The 21,846-nt window shown below is 44.7% G+C and overlaps 1 protein-coding gene across 3 annotated transcripts in view; it reads left to right on the top strand.

The window, feature by feature from the left end:
* The first annotated feature begins 2,817 nt into the window (after positions 1-2,817).
* Positions 2,818-21,846, top strand: part of ETV5 (ETS variant transcription factor 5) — a 55,426-nt gene continuing 36,397 nt past the window's right edge. The window contains exons 1-5 of one of the 3 annotated variants that reach the window (XM_072962326.1): positions 2,818-3,020; positions 6,182-6,300; positions 6,437-6,524; positions 6,666-6,713; positions 6,808-6,858. In XM_072962326.1, the coding sequence (XP_072818427.1) occupies positions 6,256-6,300; positions 6,437-6,524; positions 6,666-6,713; positions 6,808-6,858 (232 nt within the window). In that variant the 5' untranslated portion in view covers positions 2,818-3,020; positions 6,182-6,255. Of the gene's footprint in view, positions 3,021-3,195; positions 3,303-6,181; positions 6,301-6,436; positions 6,525-6,665; positions 6,714-6,807; positions 6,859-21,846 lie in introns of those variants that run through there. The other 2 variants (XM_006200999.4, XM_072962332.1) reach the window with 2 other exon arrangements.

Genomic DNA, 21,846 nt, shown 5'->3' with positions numbered 1-21,846 from the left:
TTCAACCAGTTCTGCCCTCTACCATTCCAGGTTCAAGTGATATTTCATGGTGGTTTTCTGAGCAACAGAGGCACATGCTAAGTCTCCACATGTGGGCTCTGGAACCTGCCTGCCTTAGTGCTTATCCAGATTCAGCAACGTACAAGTTGTGCAACTATTGCAAGCTACTTAATCTCTCTGTGCCTCCACTTCTCACCTATAAAATGCAGATATTAACAGTAGCAGGGGAGGAGGGTATAGCTTGGGAGTAGAGTGCATGCTTGGCACTTAGTGCATGTAGGAAATCCTGGGTTCGATCCCCAGTGCCTCCATTTAAAAAAAAAAAAGTAGCGACCACTTCAGTACTATTATTACAAGGATTAAATGAGATAACCTATAGAGAATTGTATATGGCACAAACAGGTCATATGTTAACTTCAGCAGCTGAAATTGTACAATAGATTGTGGGCTCCTCCAAGCCAAAGACTGGAACTTATCTCTAACTTTTTTGCTGAACACAGAGTTTGGCTGAGCATTGGGTACAAAACAAATGTATACCAAATGACTAAATAATTAATTGGCAAGAGCTCTTCTCTGGTGTAAATCCCTCCACATGATTTCATGTCTGTGACAATCTTCTTACAAAAACCCATCCTCCAATTCCTTCCCTACCGATATTCATTACTTACTACCTAATCCAGAAATACCCAAGTTCTCTTCCCAAGGTGGAATGGAGAGCTTTGGCTTGAGGCAAAGGTCATAGGAGTCACACTCCAGGCCTCAAGTCCAACCCCATGGAGGAAGTCGCTGTGAAGTGTCCTGTACTGTTTCCCTGTAGCCAGAATGCGACTGATGTTCTGTGATTATATGGCAAAGGATGTGTGGCCCCATGGGCTGCAGGCCTTCTGAGAGCTGGGCCTGAAGACAGACATCAGTGAAGATGAATCCAGAAACTTCTGAGGAAACTAGATTAGAGAGCAGAATAAGTTGGGATGAGCTGAAGCAGGATGGGGGCAGATAAGCTGGGGAGGAGGAGGACTGGGGATCTAACCTGGGCTCTGAGCCTAGTGGGGGAGACAGAGCCCTCAGGGATGTCAGCAAATCACTAGGAGGACAGAGGGTCTAGGATTGCACTCCAGCCACCAAACAGCACTGGTGTTACCTGGGGAATAAAGAGAAGCACTGAGGGAAAACTCCACTGGATCTGGCCAGTAGCAAAATGCTCTACTACAAAATTAAATATCATGGAACTGCTCATTTAAAGTTCAGAGCACTTTCCCACCCACCCATTCGTGTTCACCCCACTCTCTTACAAAGTCAGGAGTTCATGCCTGATGAGCGCTCGGCCCAGGAACTCTAGGCTTCCTTTCGTGAATTTCAACATTTCTTGGGCTATAAACGACAGCCCAAATGCCCACAAGTAGAAGCAGAAAAGAAGGTGAGCAAGTTTTCCCTAAAAGTCCACACTGCATGCCCCGTGGTGCGGGTAGGAGGCAGCCCCATAGTTGGCTGGGACCCCCTTTGCTAGCGGCTGCCCCCATACTTGGCGTCTTTCCTCCCCACTGCTGGCACACGGGGTGAATGGCAAGGCACACAAACAGAACAAGACAAGAAGAGCTCCCTCAGAAGCCTCAGCATCCTGGAGGAGAGCAGAAAGCCGCCCCATGGCCAGCACAGGAGGGGCCAGAGGGGGTGGAGAAGGGAGAGGATTGCTTATTTGTTTCCTGGAACACCCTGTTAAGAATCTCAGCAGTTGCGGTTAGTGCGCGATCGTTTGGCAAGCGGAGTAGCTTCTCAGTCCTTCCCAGCTGCACGGGATCTAATTCGCAAATGCACCATCTTGCATTCAACTCTTAAATGGAAAACAAGCAGCCCCGGGAGGGAGGCAGGAGATCTAACTCAGCAAGCCCGTTTCGGAGGGATTTATGCTTCTAGGTCGGTTGACTGGTTGGTGCAGGCTCTGGAGAGGATTTGAGTGTTGACCCTCTCTCATCTCGGGTCCAAAACCCACTCTGGCGGAGGTTATAAACTGCAATTAAACACAGTGAGAAAACGGGATTTGGTTGGGCCTTGGTCTTGCCGGTATAAGATAGTAACTAAAATCTGTTTGAGAGCTCAGATTTTAAAGGGAGATACTACTTATTCTTCCCGCACTGGAAACCTGGTTAAAGGAAATTAAGGCCTCTCTTAAAGGTAACGAAGATTAGAGGGCTCGGTTTCCGTTTTCTGTGTTTCTGTAGGCCGAACGCCCAGGTCGGTCAGCGAGTTTCTCTTCGGATGGAATGACCAATTCCTCTCTCCTGAATTCTAAAATGATAACTTCGCTTGGTGCTGCAGCTGCGAACGACTGGCGCCCAGCGGCACAGTCCTCTCGGTGGTGGTGCTGGGGACCCGGGGCGGGAGGCAGGGGAAGGAGAAATAGGGGTGAAGTGGGAAGGGGAAAGAACCAAGCCTCAATCGAAAGTTGGGAGAGCTGCGAGGAGGGAAGTAGCGGTGGCTCCTCTAGGCCCTCGGCTCCTTTAAGTGCTTCACTGACTCAGCTAAGCTTCCCCCTCAGGTCGCGTTTTTTATGAATGAAAAACATCCTTACATTCATTATATAAACAAGCCTGTGCTGATTGGCCAATGGCCCCCGGTGCATAAATTATGTAAAACAGACCCCTGGAGGGTGGGGAAGGACGCGCTGTTGACCAATGGGGACCGGAGTTGATGGGGCGGCTTGGCTGGATTTGCCCGCAGACAGGGTAAACAAGAAGTGATGGACAGCCACGGGAGCAGCCATGGACCAATGGAAATGAGGCTAGGCTACAGCGGTGAGCCAATGGCGGCGGACGGAGCGGCGGGCCGGTGGGGGCCGGGCCAGCGCTTCAGCCTGGTTGGCAGCTGCGGCGCAGAGTCCAGCCGCTGGTGCGCGGAGCGGTTCAGCGTCCCCCGAGCGGTTCGGCCCAGCCATTCGCCTAGGCGCCCAGGCCCGGTGCGCGCGTGCGTGAGCGCGCCTGCGCCCCGGGGCCGCTGCAAGGGGTGGAGAACCGCCGCCTCAGGTGAGGGGGCGTCGAGGGGACCGGGGCGGGGGGAGGGGGTGTCGGAGGGGTGTCCAGGAAGGGCCCAGCCGGCGAGAGTTCACTGGCTGATTCAGAATCCTCAAAGTCGGGATGGACTTTCTATCTGGGCCGAGCCCTCATCCCCCGGGACTGAACGCCCCCTCCTCCCGCGGCCGGGTCCGGTTCGGTTCCTGGGAGGCATCAAGCGGGGGCGACTAACGGTTCCGGACGCGCGGAGAGCGGGTTTCAGCACGTCGCGGGGGAGGCGCGCGGTAGCGCGAGGTGCGGGGGCTCCCGGGTGGGGATTGAGAGGCGCCGAGTTGCGGGCTTTACAGTCTCTGAAGATCTGAGAGACTCGAGGGGACTTGGAGGCTCGCGAGAAAAGGCACTCGGTAGAGCTTTGCAGTGGCAAGGAGTGGGTGGAAAGCAGCTTAGGGAGAATGTTTGAGAGGTGATGTACCCCCACCCCCCCCACCCTTGCACCAGAAGGGGTTAAGTGACATAGGCATGTGCAGCCTGCGGGGTTGGGGGTCGGCCAGGAACTTATGCAGGCCTTGCAAGTTTCAGGTTGTGGAAAGTGGACACCCAATCCCCCAACTCCCACCCCCAGCAACTGAGGGTGTCAGGCTGCACGGCGATTCTGGAGAAATCGGGGAGCATCAGAACAACGGCTTGGGGATGGTGGAAGAGGAAAAAACGGGTGCGGTGGGGAGATGAAGAGATGCCGAAACCTCGCACTAGATTAGGGATCTGACCGCATTTTCAAAGGGGAGGGGGACCTCTGGGGGGAACCGAACTCCTGGTCGAGGAGTGCCAGAGAGAGATGTTTGGAAGGTTTTTTTGTTTGGGGCGAGGGGAGGTGGATTGGAGGCGATTGGTAGAGCCCGGCGCCTCAGCTCGTTTTATGAATGTGGGTGATTTTATGAATGAAGCGGGTTTCTTTCGTTGGCTCGCTGCTCCCTGCGGCTTTTTTTTTTTTTTCTTTCCTTTTTTGTGAATGAAGCATTGAGCTTTCTTCCTAAAACGCTGGGGTGAGGGGCCTGCGTCGGAGGCTGGGCGTGCGTTGGGAGTGGGGGCGGGGGCGCATCTTAAGGAGTTTTCATGAATGGAGAAGGCTGGGAATTGGGTAGAAGTGTGTCTTGTTTTGTGAATGGGGCCCAGTGCGAGGGATCCAGTTACAGCCTTTACCTGATGTGGCGGCCGCGTTTCGCTCTCCCATTCATAAAACCGGGCCCGCTGCGCGCTGCGGGGGAGGGGCCTCGATCGCACCGCTGCGCCGTGTTAAAGTTTTCCTGGGGGCACCGGGAAGGGGGGGGCCCACAAAGGAAGTGGTTTAAACTCCTAGATGAACTCGAGCCTTCCCTTAAGGCTTAAAAAAAAATTGTACTTTGAACACGATTTTTCTAGCCCTTGAGATTTTGAAGACTGCTTTAAAGACCTTCGATGCCTCTTTTCGATTCACTTCTGGCAGCTTCTTTCTTCCATTTAATTTTTTAAAAGATATTTTTGCTCTTCACGGTGAAGTATTTTTGCAGCGTATTTCATCGTGAGACTGTGAAAGTATCTCCTTCTCCGATCTCCTACCCGTTCTCCCTCCAAATAGATATTTACAAAATTTCTAAGGCCACGGTTTATTTAATCTGACAGATTTCTGAAGGCTACAGAGAACTCATTTTCATGTCCCCCCAACCCACTGCAGATGATACTCAGGTTTTGTTTATGAGTTGGTGACATTTGAGAAAGAAGCGTTTTTCTGAATGTTTTACCGCTGTTTGGAAGGCACGCAGGCAGGCTAGCCCGGGTGTTTTTCAAGGAAGTTATGAATTGTGGGCAGTTTTGCTCCTCTCTCTTTTTCTTTGACTTTGAAAATATCTTATTACTTGGACCAAAGTGCTGAGAGGAGGCTGGCAGTGACGGGTTTCCTTGTATCCTGCTAACTTAGAAAAATTTGATATGCTTCACACAGTGTGAAAAACAAATTGGATGGAATTGCCCACTGAGAAAAAGGTTTCTTATGTAAAATTTGTGTACAAGTTAAACAAAAGATTTATCCTTAAGTGTTTTGCATTGCTTAGAGCTGGGGTGAGAGAAATGAATGTTTCCCCCATTTTGTTGGCTCAACTGCATTTTTATTTGAATAAAACAGTGCTAAGGAAGATGGCACCTTCCTAAAATTGTTACTTTATTCCTCCCAAATTAGAAAAAGTTCCCTCCTCTCCATTTTGATCCCCAACCTCTGTCCCTGCCCCAACGCTTAACAGTGCTGAAACAAGTTTAATTTTATTTTGTCATGTTTGGGGAAAACTGACTTCACTATAAGAAACATTCTCTTTCCATGAATGCTTTGCTTTTAATGCTTTTTAAAGATCTGTGGTAGAGGTGCATTTAAAAATACGTGCAGTGGAATTTAGTGAACTTTGTGTGTTACTTTCCTAGCTGTTTTATTCTTTTAGAAGTTGGAGATGTCACAGATATCTGTCTCTATATGTATCTGTAGTTGCCGTGGAGATATCTGTGACATTACAGACACTACACCTGTTTGGACAAAAGGTTTAGATTTTAATGAAGAGTTGTGTATGAAGATAAGTATACCTCTGATCTGATAGATGTGTTCCTGGAACTATATATAGTGCTTTTACCATTGACCTATAAAATACTTTTAGAAACACTATGTATGTCAGATTCTTACTTGCAAATAATTTGGAATGCTTAAACCCAGTTTCCCTACTTCCTGTCACTGTACTGTCAAATTATGTCAAAAAAACAAACTGAAAAACTAACCCTAACAAATGCCCTGGGGAATCTTCTTTTGGAGAGAATCTTGGAGAGAAATTGCCCTTTCATAATGAAAACGGCGCTTTTTTTTTTTTTTTTTGGATAGGAGACAAATAGTAGTAAACCTGTAATTTTAATGATTAAATAAAAGAAAGATTAAAAGAATGACTAGGTAAATGGATTTGGCACTAAGTACACCATGAACCTCTGATGCCCTTAATCAAGCCCAGCATTAAGTCTACAAAGCTTACACCTTGAGTGGGCTTTAAGTACCTCAGAGAAAGGTAGTGATTTTTGCACAGGCCCTAGAGAAAGAGCAATATGAAATTACTTCGTTTCTCTTTTTTCCCCCCTCTCAGTTAAAATCTCCCAAATTCAACTTACAGGAGGACCCCTTTCCCCCCAGAAATTACTCAATGCTGAGACCTTTCAAAGTGACATTAGAGACGTTGGAAGCACCATGGATGGGTTTTATGATCAACAAGTCCCTTTTATGGTCCCAGGGGTAAGTATATGTGGCTTTTGGTTTGTTTTGTCCTCCCTCTTCGAATGTGAGTCTTCTCCTTATTGGGTTAGTGGCACAACCCACTTTGGACCCCTTTATTACACTTGAGTCCTCACTGTTTGTTGACCTCTTTCAGAAATCTCGATCAGAGGAGTGTAGAGGGCGGCCTGTGATTGACAGAAAGAGGAAGTTTTTGGACACAGATCTGGCTCACGATTCTGAAGGTAGAGATTCTCTCCCCTGGGTGTTGTAGCTTGCTCAAACGGCTCCCAGCGGAAGTGGCAGGTAGCCCGTAGCCGGCCCTTCCCTCTTCTCCCTAGCAGAGAAGTTCTTCTCATTCTGGTGTCCTCTGTTTTCAATTCCAGAGTTGTTTCAGGATCTCAGTCAACTTCAAGAGGCTTGGTTAGCTGAAGGCAAGTTTCTTGGCTGTCCTGTTTTCCACATAAAACATTTTATTGTGCTTTTAAATAAAACTTAAAGGTCTAAAATAAAAATCTCTTTTTCCAGCACAAGTTCCTGATGATGAACAGTTTGTCCCAGATTTTCAGTCTGATAACTGTAAGTACCTTTCTGGTGGTGGTGGCACATGTGTTCTGAAATTGTTTGGTCTTGGATTATCTGTGTCTAGAATACTCTACAGCTCCAGCCCCCATATTTGGACAGTGGAATGTGTTTGATATCTTGTAATAATTCTAAGTTATCCCCTCCATAAACTTTTGTTTCATTCCTTATTAAAATTATTTCTAAAGTGCTTTTATTCTATTGTGGGTAAGATTTACCTAAACATCATTTCATCCTAAATTTCTTTTTACCTAAGAAGGTTGCAAGACTTCAAGCTCAAAATTATCAATTGAAATTAATGGATGGTTGGTCCAGCATCTTATAAACAGACATTATCTTTCCAGTGTGTGGTTTTTTGGTGTTTTTTGTTTTGTTTTGTTTTGTTTTGTTTTTTGGTTTCTTTTGTAAGTTAAGTCCTTGATGTGAACCATGAGCCTGACTTTTTTTTCTTTTAAAGGTGCAGAAAATAGTTAATGGGAGATTCCAGTTAATTGTGGCTTCACCCAACATGTTGTCAGTTTTGTTTCTACTTCTAAGTTAACAAAAAGTGGTCACAACGTGATCTGATTTATACTTATTTTTCATGTAGTTGTCAGGATTTAATTGTTCAGAGAAGAGTAAAAACTTTTCCTTAAAATGGTCATATCCCTGAAATAACATATGCAGTGGGAGCTCAAAAGATGGCTCTCAGTGCTGGCGAGGGTTAGCTTTGCACTAATCTTTCGGGGCTGTCCTCAACAGGTCTGGGAGCTTTTGTGGTCCAGGCAGAGCTATCAAGGACAAAGCTGGCTGATGAAATTTGAGCAGCACAGGGCAGCTCTAGAGAGCATTAGTCACTGGCGTGTGAGCAGGTTTAAGAGAGGCCTGGAGAAAATGCTGCCTCTCTTGAGAGTTGCATCATAGAAAAATTCATGTCTCTTAGTCATAGTTTATAATAGCAAGCACCTGAGCCAGGCAAGGATTCAATTTCTCATTTTGCACCAACAAATTCTTCCCAGCTTTGTTTTATCTTGTGTGTGTATGTAAAAATGCCACTGGGAGAGAGGGTATCTTTGGGTCTGGGTAAAAGCTGGGTGTTCTAAATCAATACATGAAAGACCATCAGTACCAGCTAAACATTAATGATTCAAGCTGCAAAAGAATGATGCTTTAAAAGGGAACAAACTGTAACCCACAGATGTGTGGTTACCTTAGCTTTGTCACAGCTTGCAAAGGATGTTTTCTATAGGAAAGTAAATGCGTGTTAATTGTTGCCCTTTGATTGCTTCCAAGTGATTGGGAGGCTTGCCACTGAAAGGCTAAATAAAGATAACCCAGATTCTGTGTGTATGTGTGCGCACGCACACGCAAGATAAAAGGCAGAGTTTGTAATCCTACTTTGTTCTGTGTTGACAATTTGGCCCAGCCTTTCCAGTGCTTGCTCAGAGCAGCATAAGCTGCAGTCTGTTTGGGAGGTGGCTTTCTTGGCAGAGGTCCTTTGAAATGCTTTTATGACACTTTTGTTTGTTTCTCTGTAACCCAAAAGAGTTAAAAGGGAGGTGAGATGACTGCATCCAAATTGATTTCATGTGCTGAAGCAAAGGTATGTGCCTTAGAACAATGTCAGCAAACAGGATTTATATTTGGAGAGATATTTATCTGCAGGAAGAAGCTAAAGTGAAGGAATCAATAAATGTGTTTTGGCTCCTTAGAAATAATTCCTGCTCAGCGAATAGAATGTGCTAAGTTCTTTAATTAAAGTGCCATACCTACAATGGCACTGCTTTGGGAGATGCTTCTGCTTACCAAATGTGATGTCTTTTTCACTTTGTTTGCTTTTTGCTTTAATTTCTTAGGATTGAGCTTTTCTGTCTTTTAAGGATAAAGCAGATGGTTGAGTGGCCCCAGAAAGTCTTTTAATAATTCTTTCTCCCTCTCTGACTCCTATTTCTGGAGATGGAGCTTCAAGAAGGATAATTCAAACTGAGGTTAGGCAGGAACATAAGTGTGGGGAGGTGTATCCTTGAGCCTTTTATCCTTGCTGTTCTGTGTGCCTGGTTTGCCTGAAGTTGAGCCCAGCAGTGTAGACTTCTGGGAGCTGGCAGGGCCCTGGGCTGGGCAGACTCTTCTCTATGTGCGGGTCATACAACCTTGTGTTGCAGATCAGCTTCCACTCTAGTGACCTTCTGAAAGAGCCCATGATGGTTCCGGGAGATGGGGAAAAACTCATTCAAATTTAATGAAATCTTAGGAATTGGCTTGAATCACCCAATCAATGAAGTGTAAATCAAACGTGTCTTGCCGGGTAAAGCAAACCTCTTCCCTAGGGTAGCAGAAACATTTGTAACAAATACTCTTCTGTGGCCTGCCACCAGTAGTAGTCTGCCTTCCCTGTCGCTGATGAGTTGATGAATTTTCCATCTTGAATGTGAGAGTTTTTGTGGGTGTGTGTGAGAGAGAAAGAAATACCAAGTAATATGGATAACTTTTTATTTTAGAATGTCAGGTTTGAAGATTATGGCTTACCTTTTTGTGTGTGTTGGGGTGGGGGGTGTAGGTAAACGCTATAAGCTCAACTTCTAAAGAGATTCGATTTTGTAAACTTTCCAGATTTGGGTTTCTACCCATCAGCATCCATCCAGAAGTGTAATTTGAAATCGTTGTTCTAAATCTTATAAAAATGCCCAGCTTACTTCTATCTGTGTAGATTGACCTTATGTTACTGAGGTCTGTATCTGTGAAGTATCCTCCACCTGGGAAACTCTTGAAGGTCACATTCAAGGGACTAGAAAGTACAACCTGTAGACATAGGTGTTCTGCCAGTGCCACCCACTGTCCCTTGATCCTGAGACATAGATGTTCCTGAAGATTCCAGATGTTTGAGCTAGAAGTTCTTGTGGAGATGGTCTTGCCCAGCCCTTTCATTTTACTAAGAGGATAAGATAGCTGGAGAGACTGACTAGTGGTTGGGGGCAAGTGGGAGGGATTAAGTGAAATGAGGGGGGAAATATATAAAATCATATCCTTAAAGAAGCTCTCACAAAGCTGCAAGCCGGAGGTCACTGTCAGGGCTCTCTCATTATTTCAGATACCTGGAGACGGCCCTCAGGAAGGCCTTGGAGAGCTGGCTGCCCAGTCTAACACCTCAGTTCTCTTCATTCTGTGACCCCGAGAAACCTATTCAACATTTCAGTGCTTTGAGTTTTTTCATGTAGGATTTGGAAGTAAGAGAGAAATTATAAGACAGATGAATTATAAAACTGACATGTTTCCTAGAAGTGTGTGTACAGATAAAACTGAATATATATCCTGTATGTTATAAATGTGTGTATGTGTGTATAGCTATATAAATATGTATGCAGCTAAATATGTGTATTAACACATAGAGCTACCAAACCAGGGAATCTGGGTCAGGAGATAGATGTGTACGCATTTTTACGACACATTTTCACAGAATTAGCTGCAAATCAAACCATGGATAAGAGTGGAACTCAAGGTGCTCAGATTTAGGGTAGCAGTGGGTGAGTCTACATTCATTTTTCTGTTTTCTTTTTTTAATTTTAGGGGGGATTAGGTTTTTATTTGTTTTAATGCTGGTACTGGAGATTGAACCCAGGATCCCGTCCATGCTAAGCATGCACTCTGTCACTGAGCAATACCCTCCCTTCTACATTCATTTTTCTGAACTAACTGAACACCTTAGGGTACTACTAGATTTTAGCATATATAAATAGGTTTTTTAAAATACAGATTCCAGTTCTGATTTTTTTTTAAATCTCATTTGTTTCAGTTGAGATGTTGTGAATATTTTCCTGTCAGCATTTTGAATAATTCAAATATTTTATGCTGGGGAGAAAGCATGGTAAAATCTCATTTTAAAACCATGGTCTCCATACCAAATACAATTCAAAGAATTGTTTTAAAACCCAAATGACCTTATTTTTCCCTTGAAGTATTTTTTAGATCTGTGTTTCAAAAAGAATGGATCGACTAGAGGAAGTACAGGTAATTTCCTAAGGACTGGCTAATTAACTGATAAAATCGACTTTTCATAAATACATTGCAATAGATGGCTGGGGAAATAGAATTAACTGTTATGATAGCCTTTGAGTCTAAAATACATTGATCTTAATCCAGTTTCAATATGAGATTATTCATCTGGATTTTTTTTTTTTAACTGCAAAGGAGGTTGATATGGTGAGGAAGTGCCTGCCTTTGGGAGAGGGCACATTATATTGGACCCAGACATGATATAACAAAATTCTACATTTACTTGCTCTGTGTTCTTGGGCCATTTCTATATGAAGAGAGCATCCTAAGGTCTTTTTTGTTATGGAAGGTAAGAAAGAACAGTAGGCACTTTACAAATAAGAGGCTTGAGGGAATCAAGGCTATCCGTTTACCCTTTTCCAGAGCTGGTAGCTCTGAAAGCAGGGAGAAGAAATGAGTGCTAAAGCAAGAGGAGGAAAACAAAGGCTTATAAACTTGAAGTCAAATAACCTCCAACGTCTGTGAGCTAGCCCACTCCCTTACCACTGAGAAAGGGTTAAATGATTTGAGATCCTTCCTATTTTGATAGCCTCCACGATCCCTAGACGCAGGACACCTAAGGACCCAAGACCTAGCGTTCCCTTTTATCGAACAGAGCCACATGTCTGCTCAAAATCTGTTTTCATCGAACTTTAATTATTAGGCTTATAAAAAACAATAGATTTTTCTCTTTGTCTTTTCTGTCTCTCTGCTCTTAGTTCTCTGATAAAACCCAGTAACCTTTCTAGTCCTCTGTGTGGCAAGAAAGACTTGGGATGGGGAATTATATCTGTGTCTGCTGGGCAGATCACTTTTGTAGATTCCAGAGGTAACAAAATCCTAGCATCAATAAAGAAATTAGTCTATCGCCTGTTTTTCAGCATTCTTCAGTTTTATAAGGTTAAGACATGGGTAGTTTGATAAAGCTGAGCATTTGTGCTGTCTGCCATTTCAACCATCTAGAAGTATCATTGTTTTAATTTCAGACCCAGAGAAAACATTACCGCTAGTGGGGTAAGGTAGAGGGGTGTAATTCTCCACCCAGAGACTGTTCCCACCACAAGTTTCTGGGGCTTTAATGGTGATAACGTGCATCCAGGCTCAGAGGCTGACAGCCCCTCTCGGTGCATGGCTGCCCTTGAGGCAGCTTGGGCCCCATCTGTGCCCTGGCACACAGTGCTTCTCCACTTGGAATCCAAGGAGCTCGGAGTCTTGTCATGTTGCAGCTCCCAGCTCTTGGCCAAGCGCCAGGCGTACTGATGCCAGTACTGGATTAGGTTTCTTTTTTAAAAATTCATTTTGTGAACTCATCAAGCTCATTTCACAGAGGCTTTGGTCGTCAGTTTCTATCATTGTCCCATCCCTAAGAGACTCAGCTTAAAATAAAGGAGAGACACACAGCCTCTAGTGTGTCTGTGGATCAGGAGTGTGTGTGTGTGTGTAACCATAAGGTAAGTACACCTTTGAGCTTGGCAGGTAAATGACAATGGACTAGCAACTTAGATGTTAAAGCTAAGAAGAGCTCCCTCTTAAAGAGACCAGAGACTGTGCCTAGTGAATAAAGGAGGCTCCCTGTCTAGCAGGAGGAAACATTTAGAGGAAAGTTGCAACTAAGGGTGCAAGATTCTGGGGAGCGGGATAAGATCTAGCTCTTAAAAGTCCAGGAGTTTGGGACTGATCTGCAGAGCAGCCAAGGCACTGAATGGGGCGGGGGGGCTGTGCTTAGGATTCAGAGCAGTGCTTCCCTGAGTTCACTGACTGGGGGTGTGGGGGCGGGGGAGGGCGGGCAGTGAGAAGAGGTTAACGTAAGACATTTGAAAACAGCCCACTATGTGCTGAAAAAGAGGAAACACCCATGAGCTAAAATTTCTCTCCTGGATTTGGTTTCCAGTAGCATGCTCTTCCTGGAGATCAAGTCTGGTCATCTCACTGGATTCATCAGATCTCCCTCAGGGTAATTATTGAAGGTTTGAAAAGAATCTTAAGAAACCCAGCCAGTTTTTAGCCTTGTACTTTGCATTGTCCTTGGAATAGATTTTGCCCTCCGACCCTAGATCTCCCCACTCTTCTCTTTTGATGTCTTGTGGGCATACAGGGGAGGGTATTATAAACCTTTCAGGCCAGATGTGAAGCTGGAGAAAGGAACTGTGAAACTGTTCATAATGGGTAGCTCGGCCCCTCCTCTGCAGCCAGAGAATCTAGTAGTGAGTGTCTCCAGAGACCCTCTCCTTTGGGAGGAAGCCAGGTGGTTCCCGATACAGCTATTGGCAATGAATGGAAAAGCAAAGAGTCTGGAAAGGCTGGCTTCCATCATGGAGAGCTGTCCTCTAATGCAAACCAGCCTGCCCCGGGGGCAGGAGAAATACCACTGAGGTCTGTTTCTCTCAGCTGATAGCTACAGTCAGATTCTGAACAGGGCTGAACTAGATAGATTTCTTTTGCCAGAGGGCACTTGTCTACCTCACTTGGAGCTGACTTGCACACCCTTGCAGATTTCAGCCAGGGTCTTGGCCATCTGAATCTTAGGGAGCATGCAGAGCAGGCAGGCGCCTGCAGTGTCTGAGTTTCTTACATAAACACAGCGCGCTGGGCGAGCAAGCGTCCCTGTGGCGACAGCTGGGCTCTGCTCTGCCTGCCCCAGCGAGCTGAGCTGCAGAGTCCCCCTCCTGCCTGAATGGAGCATTCCAAATTGGTTGTGAATGGAGGGCGGGGCTCCCTTGCAGACTTTTTCAATGAATAACCAGACCCCATTGTGCAGCCTGGGGAAAAACAACCAACTCAAACAACACTGGGACTGTTAGAAATATGCTTGTGATTGGCAGCTTGGAGAACCTCCAAAATTAGTTTCCTTTGGCTTCCCTGCTGCTCCCTGTTCTCCAAGCCTGAGCTTAATGGGGTTCGAGTTTTCTTTTAAGTGCTGACTTTAACCCTCCAACTGCCGGGCTGGTGTCCTGGCTTAGGCAAAGGGCTGCTACAGATCCGTGAGTCCGCCCCCCTTTCTTTGTCTCCCATTTTAGACTGTAGCTGTCTAAAGGGAGCGATAATAGGAGAGGGTGGTGTAGCTTCCCTGGAGAGAGAGGTGTTGAGACTTGATCTGAGGATATTACCCTTTTATCTCCTGGTTCCCATGGGGCTGTGGCTTTATCTTCCCACTGAAGGTTCTTGCCTGCTTTGATACTGCAAGTTCTAGCCTTTACTCCAGGCCTGAAGGACGGGTGTTTGCCTGCCACAGCACTTACTCTTACATTTTAAAATGGGAAGGACCAAGCTGTAATTTCTCTACTCCTTGGCCTTCCTTTTCTGTCCTATTTAAATTTCTCACTCTGGTTGCATCCATGTCATTTTAAAATGACCCTTCCCAGCCTGGTCCTCACTATGGGGGAGTCTCTCTATGGCTGCATCCCTCCCACTGTGCACTCAAACACCTTGCTTCCTCAAATGAACATCCCAGGAAGTTCCAGACAGAACCCAGCCTCTGAGCAACCCCTAAACTAGAATGGCATTCTCACCCCGAATCTAGGCCAGATTTTAGGGGTACATTTGCCTCAGTAGCATTCAACTTAAACATTTTCCAACCTTTTGGCTAGCAGCTCAGATACTCCCTTCCCACCCCCATGTAGAAGGGCTAGACCAGGGCTGTAGGATAAGCATTAAAAGGACAATCCGTTAAAAAGCAAAACAAAACATAATAGTAATGATGAATGATCCAATGCCATTTCCTTGGGGTTTTAAATTAAGAGCTCCTAGTTCCTGGTCCTCATCCTCATAACTGAATGTGGCTGTTTGCATTTGTGTTTTGCAGGTCTTTTTTTCCCCTGAAATATTTCCCTTGCTATAAGTTGGTCGTGCAGGACTGTCTTCCCCTCCCTGTTAAAAAGAGAACAGGCCTGGGCAGATTGTCCTTTTGTAAGAGTTTGAAACCTCTCAGGAGGTAACCCTAGATATCGGCTGTGTAAGAGGATGCTTCTCCGGAGGGGCTGAGGAGGACTTAGCTTACATAAACACTTTTCAGCTGAGTGCCTGGAAATGCTTTGTAATTGCCTGAAAGGGCACTTAATGAGGGTCTTTTATACTTCTCCCATAGAAAAGGTAGAATAGAAAGAGGGGGGGGTGTCTCTCCTACTGGCTGCCTGCAGTAAAGACCAAATCCTGGAATGCCTACCCCAGGTTTCCCAATCTGGATTTTAATAGAGAATAGTTTAATGCTGATAACTTCACTGCGCTGAGGAATGCCTTGAATCTGAACATTTCTGCTCCTCCTCAACTTCCTTTTCTTTCCTTCCCCCCGGACTTGGAATCTCATTTCTTGAGGAATAAGGAGAGAGCAGCATAGGGCTATAATGTATTCTGTGTTTTGACAAATATTAAACATAGTCCCCACTTCCCAGTTTCCATTCCTTGTTGACACAAGAAGCAGACAGTTTCTCTTAGGCTCTAAGTGTGTCCAAAAGCAAAGAACTCCTGTCATATGAGAAGTACGTTTCTGCACGTCTGCCTGAGCCACAGCCCCTGCTCCGCACACAGCCGATATCTGGAGAGTGGATTTTGCACACCACCACCTTCTCCGTTCTCACCCCCTACCCCCCATCGCCATTGTTCAACAGCCCCCAACACCAGCCATCAGCTGGTAGGGAAGTAACTCTGTAACATGAGTTCTGAGAGTTCTTGGGATGACCTTAGAGATAAATAGAAAACAACTAGCCAGGGTGATTTCTCACTTTCTGATTCCTCTTTTAAACACATACACTAGCCAAGGCTTCCTAGGCTGCATCTAAACTTCGTGCAGCTAATGCTGGTCCCCACTAAGATGTGTGCTAGAGGACAAGTCACGGTTTAGGCACCCTGCTGCACTTGCTGCTGTCTGCTTTAGGAGAAGCTGGGCTGTAGATAGAAGGGAGCGGTTCTCAGAGGGAGAAGCCAGTTTCCCTAGGGCTTGGGTTTTCTCCTGTCAAATTTTTAAGATAAATTTTAACTTTGAAGTTGAAGGTAAATTCCACAGTGCTTAAATCTTCCTTCAAGTATTGTTGATGCTTCTCTTAAATGCCAGTTTAGATGAGAAGCAAATGTATGGGGAATAAATTATAGAAGGGAGATTAAAGAAGGTTTGGTTTTGCATTTTTTTCCCATTCAAGAGAAATGTCCTGTTTCCCCCTTTCCTGATGGCATGTTCCACTGTGAGCAGCCCTTCGTGGTCCAATCTGCCGTGGTTGCTGGAAAGCCCCCAGTGGAGGAAGCCATGCTGTCCTCTAACAGAACTCTAACAGAGTTGGGAGAGCAGGGCTCTCTAATTTAGAGCTCTTTCCCTATGGTGAAAAATTAACAAACAAGATGTCTATCATATTGGTTTCTCCATGGCCCAAAGTTTTGGGATGTGACATATTGATGCAATTAGATTCATTCTGTAGAAAACTCTTCCACGGCAGAGCCCGTATGTATTAGTACACAAGCCTTGCCTCAGTCACAGTGGGGCTACTGCTTTTCTAAGCTCCTTTTTCCTCCCTTTAATTTCTAACTCTTATATTCAAGGCCTCTATGTTTCCATTTTCAGAATTCTAAAATAGCAGTCCGAAATTGTTAGGGTGAATGAGTCCCTTGAAGAAAAGGAACTGCACAAATCCAAGCTGTTTCAAGAATAAGACTCAAGTGTGGAGAGAGTGTGAACTTAAAGTGAATCTGAAACTAGTTCATCTGGGTCAAAAAAACCCTCTCTACTACCATCGGCATTAAATTATCTTCCTCATTTGATACCACTGCAGTTCCCTGGTAGACAACACTCTGACCTGCAGTTCCCTCCCCTCTGAGTCAGGACAGGCATGATTTAGAACATTTGACCAAGGTGGGTTCTTACTAACATGACCGCTTCTTTTGGAAAGAGGGAAAAAGAGCATTAATACAAAGAATCTCTTCCCTTCTATTTTAAACAGGCTTAGAATAGAAACCTTTGAAAATCGCCTGTGTCGTTATTGTCAGTACTGGTAGAGGTGAAAAAAGGACAGGGCCAATAGCCTAAAGTCCAGTTAGCAGCTGGTCCTCCTAGCTGATAACCAGGGACATGACCAGCCAATCTTCTTACCCTGGCAAGCTTGCCCCTGGGCCTTGGTTTCCCCTTGAGGGCTCCTTTTGCTCCTAAGGTCTCCCTGTGTATAGACCGGTTTCCCTGACGTCTCCCCAGGGACCCTCCTAGCCTTTCCAGCCCCTTCCAACAAGAGACCGGTAGCCTCAAGGACCATGTCTACTCTTCTTAGTCAGCTGTCCCCACCCTGTCTGCCCTCTAGGACCTGGGCATCATCCCTGACTTAGGTCACATTTTCTCCTCTCGAGAGGGGGAGTAGATAGGTAGGTGGAGTAAAGAGGTAGGGGAAGCCTTGAGCCCCCTTTGGAGGCTAGAGTACCCCCATTTGGGTGGTCTGCGTGGTGCTATTCCACCTTTTGGGTTGCAATTGTACATTATACAGTGACCTCCCCAACTGACTTCCATGGACAAAATTTAGTTTTTCACCTTCTGACCAGTAGTATTTCAGCTGGTGATCTGAGGTTGAGACATCATGTGCTGGTTCTGCTGCCATTGCTGGAAGGGGCAGTGGGGCGGGGCGGGGAGGGAGAGGGAATTTTTGTGGGATGTTATAATCATTGAACTCGGCCTAGCAGAAGCAGACCTTCAAATCACCCCTCCCCTCCCCCATTATGTGACGTTACTAGATAGTAAGTATTATAGTTGAGATATGATCCCACCAGTGCAGGAATGCCTCCAAAAGAGCTCTTTCCTATGAAGTGAAACCCCCTTAACAAGTCAGTCCTCCTTTCCCACGGAGAAATTAAAGTCACTTTACAAGTATAAAACCACCATTTTTATCTTTTCCTGCTAGCCAGAAGGCCTTTGTCTTAGGGTCTAACAGAAGCTATAACCTGGGGGCCCCTTAAGCTGGAGCTTTGGCATCTTCGGAGCTAGATTTCTCCATTGTTGACTCTATCTTGTATCATATATTCCACATTCCAGAGAGCAGTAAGACCATGAAATATCATAACACCAGCCCTATCCAAACACAATTTAGAAACGCTTCACTCTCCAGAGCCAATGTGAGCACTGCAGCATCTCATCACCGAAGCACCAATCCCATACACAGCCAGCGTTTCCCCCAGAGAAAGCAGCGTTCTGCAAATGCTTTATCCGGGGCACAGCCCAGACCCATGTTGCCGTCGTCAGCTCGAGTCCACAGCAGAGACTTGGGTTATCCAGGGTAAACAGAAAATGGGAGAGAGGCTTACAGAGAGGCCTTATGGTTTTAACTTCTTCATGGTATCAACCCTGTTGTCTAATTTAAAACCCAGGTGGGAGACATTCTATCAATAACTCAAATTCCTGTATCTTGAGAGAAATTCCACTGCCTTTGCAGGTGACCTCTCAGAGATGTTTCAGATACCATGCTCTACGAATGCTATTTATACCTTTTCAAAGTTGGGCCAGTTCTTTTTAAGGTCCTTTTCCTTCCTTTAGTTTCTAACTCTTATATTCAAGGCCTCTAGGTTTCCATTTTCAGAATTCTGAAGTCATCTTCTGAGGCCCCTGCTAACCCTGTTTTTCTGCCGCACCGTTTGTGGATTGAGAGTGGTCTCTCTGGAGACAGTCTCCAGACCATCTTTCAGTTAAGTGCCTATCATTTTTAATAATACGAACTCAGTTTTCCTGAGCTTGCATCCCCAAAAGATTCCAGCTCTAAAATTTCCAAATGCTTGGTATAGCCTCATCTACTTTTATGGGCAAGAAAGATGTTTTCTTCCCTCACCTCTTCCCAGTGCAGGAAGACCTGGCTCAAGTTTTGTAGTGATTATTTCGTTCTGGCATTCCCCCAGACATTTTCATGCAGAGTCATTGATACTTGAAGCTGGCTCTCGAGTTGGTCCTGTTCCTGTATCAATGTAATTCAGGCTCTATTTGTTGGATCTGACTGTCTTTTCTGATAGTTCATGTCATGATAAATTCAAAGGCTTTTTCTTGAGCTGATTATGTTACCCCAAGTTTCTTGCTCTAAATCATAAAAAATAAGAGTGGTTTTTTTGGTCCACATACCAATTCCTGGAGCCTCTCTTCTGCTGACTGTAGGTTTTTCCTCCTGCATGGGAGAAATCTGATTCCTGGAACCAGATGTTCCAGGAACTAGCTTTATCAGTTCCTAATTTGGCTCTTGCGTTATTTATTGTACAGAAGATACTGGTCATATAGGGGGGACTTCTATAATTGTTAATTGATGAATTCTGCTACCTCATGGTCGATCCTATACCTTGGGGCGCTGAAATCTACCACCAGGGTGATACTCAGTCCTTTGGTCCTTGCTGAGAAACAGGACAAGTAAGAAAGAATAAGTTGGAATAATCAACACCATAACCCCCCATCCACCACCACCATGATGAATCACCAATCTAAAATCCTGAATACTACCATTCTTACCCATCATAAGCCTTGGAGTACTATTTGATTTTGTAAACTTAATTTATTAGTGTGATGAAAATAAACATTAAATGAAAATTTGAATACTGCTGCTGTGCCAATCCTGAGGAGATCTTTCCCTATATCCACCCTGTATCTATTTGGTGCCAAATTCTATCCCAGAACAGAAACCTCACTTTCTCCACGTGGGGCTTTACCCAGGACAAGTGCAGCTGTTCTTGCAGGTGGAGATTTGGAATGAACCGACCCTGAAATCTCAGCCCCTGTCTGAGGTGTGCTCACCTGGGTGTGGGCTGTACCAGATGTCTGCCACACTTTCCATGAGTTGTGTGGAGATCCTTGATTCCATGCCAGACTCCCCTGCCACCCTCGATCCCCAAGACAGAAATGCCCAGGAATCCTGCAAGACAGCATGCTTTCTTTCACACCATTTCGGTCTTCAGCTCCACATTCCTTTCTGACCTCCCAGCCCGGTAGGCTAGGTTGGGCTAGATTGAGCCTCCAGAAACTTTTTCCCCCTAAAGCTGAGGGCACTAACAGCCCAGACCACCCATTTCAAATTTCCTATCCTGGCCCTGACTCTGCTCAGCCTCTGTGGGCAGAAAAAGAATTTCAAGGACGAGAACTTTAATTCCTTTTAATTCTGCCAACCTTCACACGTAGGTGATGGCTGCATTGTGCCTTCATGAGGACTCGGGGGATGAAATCTAATGAGTGGTCCGGCCATTCTAAACCTGTTACGCATATACATTCACAAGGAGTGGATATTCTTCATTTTTTTCCCAAGAATGTTTTGTGATCTTGAGTTGAGCTTATGTTTCAGTTCCTGTTATTTAGTCCCTGTGTATTAATATGTGTGTGGAATTACTGATTGATCTTACTTCTGTTAATACTTTGTCCTGTGTCCTTGTGGTCTTTTTGCCCAGGCCGTGGTAGAGGTGGCAGTGGGCAGCTGTCATGGTGACAGCAGTGGCAGCTTTTCTTTTGCCCTCTGCTGGGTGTTCCCTTCTCCTTTCTAGGTGGGCCAGGGCCAAAAAAATACTTGAGAACCACCGGCTTAGATGTTAGAGTATGACCAACACTTGTCCTTGTGTAATGTTAGATTCCCGGGGCTGTATTATACAAACATGGTAAAGGTACAGGATAAACAGGACAGTATCCTTCCAATCTGGTAATAGGCCAGGGCAGCTTCCTTCATGTGTGACTGCATCGTCTGGAAGTCATTAGAACGTCTACTGACTTGTTAGTCCACCATAAAGAGATTTTTTCCTCCAAGTATCTCAGAGGAGATGGGATATCTGTTCTACTGATTATAAATACATTACTACATTTACTTCATTTCTCTATATTTTTTTCTTTCCAAGTATTGTAAAGCAAGTTGCTGGCACTATGACGTTTCACCCCCAAATACTTTAGTGTGCATCTCCAAAGATTAAGGACATTCATCTACATAGCCTAATTAACTTTTATTCAGTAATATTAAGAATTCCCCAGGGCTAGGGGTATAGCTTAGTGGTAGAGTACATACCTAGCACGCACGAGGTCCTTCCTGGGCTCAATCCCCAGTACATCTACTGAATAAATAGATACATTTTTTTAAAAAGATGTCCAGTAGTTTAAAAAAAAAGAATTCCCCAGTTGTCTTTTTAACAGATATTGATACTGTTCTTGATCTAGAACTTGATTAAGAATCATATGTATTTTTATTTCTCTTATCTTCAATCTACAGCAATCCACCTATCCCAGCCCCCACTCCCCATAACATTGACTCTTTAAAAAAAAAAAGTCCTGACCAGTTGTTTTCTAGTTGTTGACTTTTAGGGGACATTTTTTTGAAGGATATGTAGAAATACATACAGACATCCTGACCTTAGGCCCAAAATTTCCTATGTTCTGGCTTTTCTCACCTTTCATATCCATGTTATTACTCTGACTTTAAAACACAGGTAAAAGAACAGTGAGTCAGATGGAGATGGTTTGTGCATGTTTGAAAAGGATTTTGAGGGACTCATTAAATTTTTTTTTTAAGCACAGCTTACTAAATTGTTGATTTTACTATTTATGGATGATTTTACTGTATTCAGCTTTTGAATTTATGCTTACAAAGGTTAGCACTGTCAGGTATTAAAGAAAACAGCACATTCCCCCATATCTCCTCTAAATCTGCTTTCAGAACCTGTGCCCCCTAACTAAATTTGATAACATTTCAAATTTTTGTTTTTGGAAACTGTTGCCAGGCAGAATTAATGTTAATCATCCACTCAGACAGGTTCAAGCATGTCTGTTTGGTTTGGAAATCTAAAAGGCATCTCCTTTTCCAGATACCTTTTTTTAAGTGCCAGAACCTGTCCACTTTATCTTCCTTAAACCTCCCTGGCTCCCATAGCTGGGTATTACCTCCTGTCCTTGTCATTTGCACTGGAGCAATTACAAAGATTATTGAGATATTAGGAATATATCTTATGCTTGAAATGAATTTCTAATTTTCTTAGCCCTAAAATAAGGACATATTTCTGACTTCTTCTAGCAAT

Source organism: Vicugna pacos, chromosome 1 (assembly GCF_048564905.1).
Source record: "Vicugna pacos chromosome 1, VicPac4, whole genome shotgun sequence".
Lineage (NCBI taxonomy): Eukaryota > Metazoa > Chordata > Mammalia > Artiodactyla > Camelidae > Vicugna > Vicugna pacos.
The sequence above is the reverse complement of the archived record's forward strand: the minus strand, read 5'-3'. Positions and strand labels throughout refer to the sequence as shown.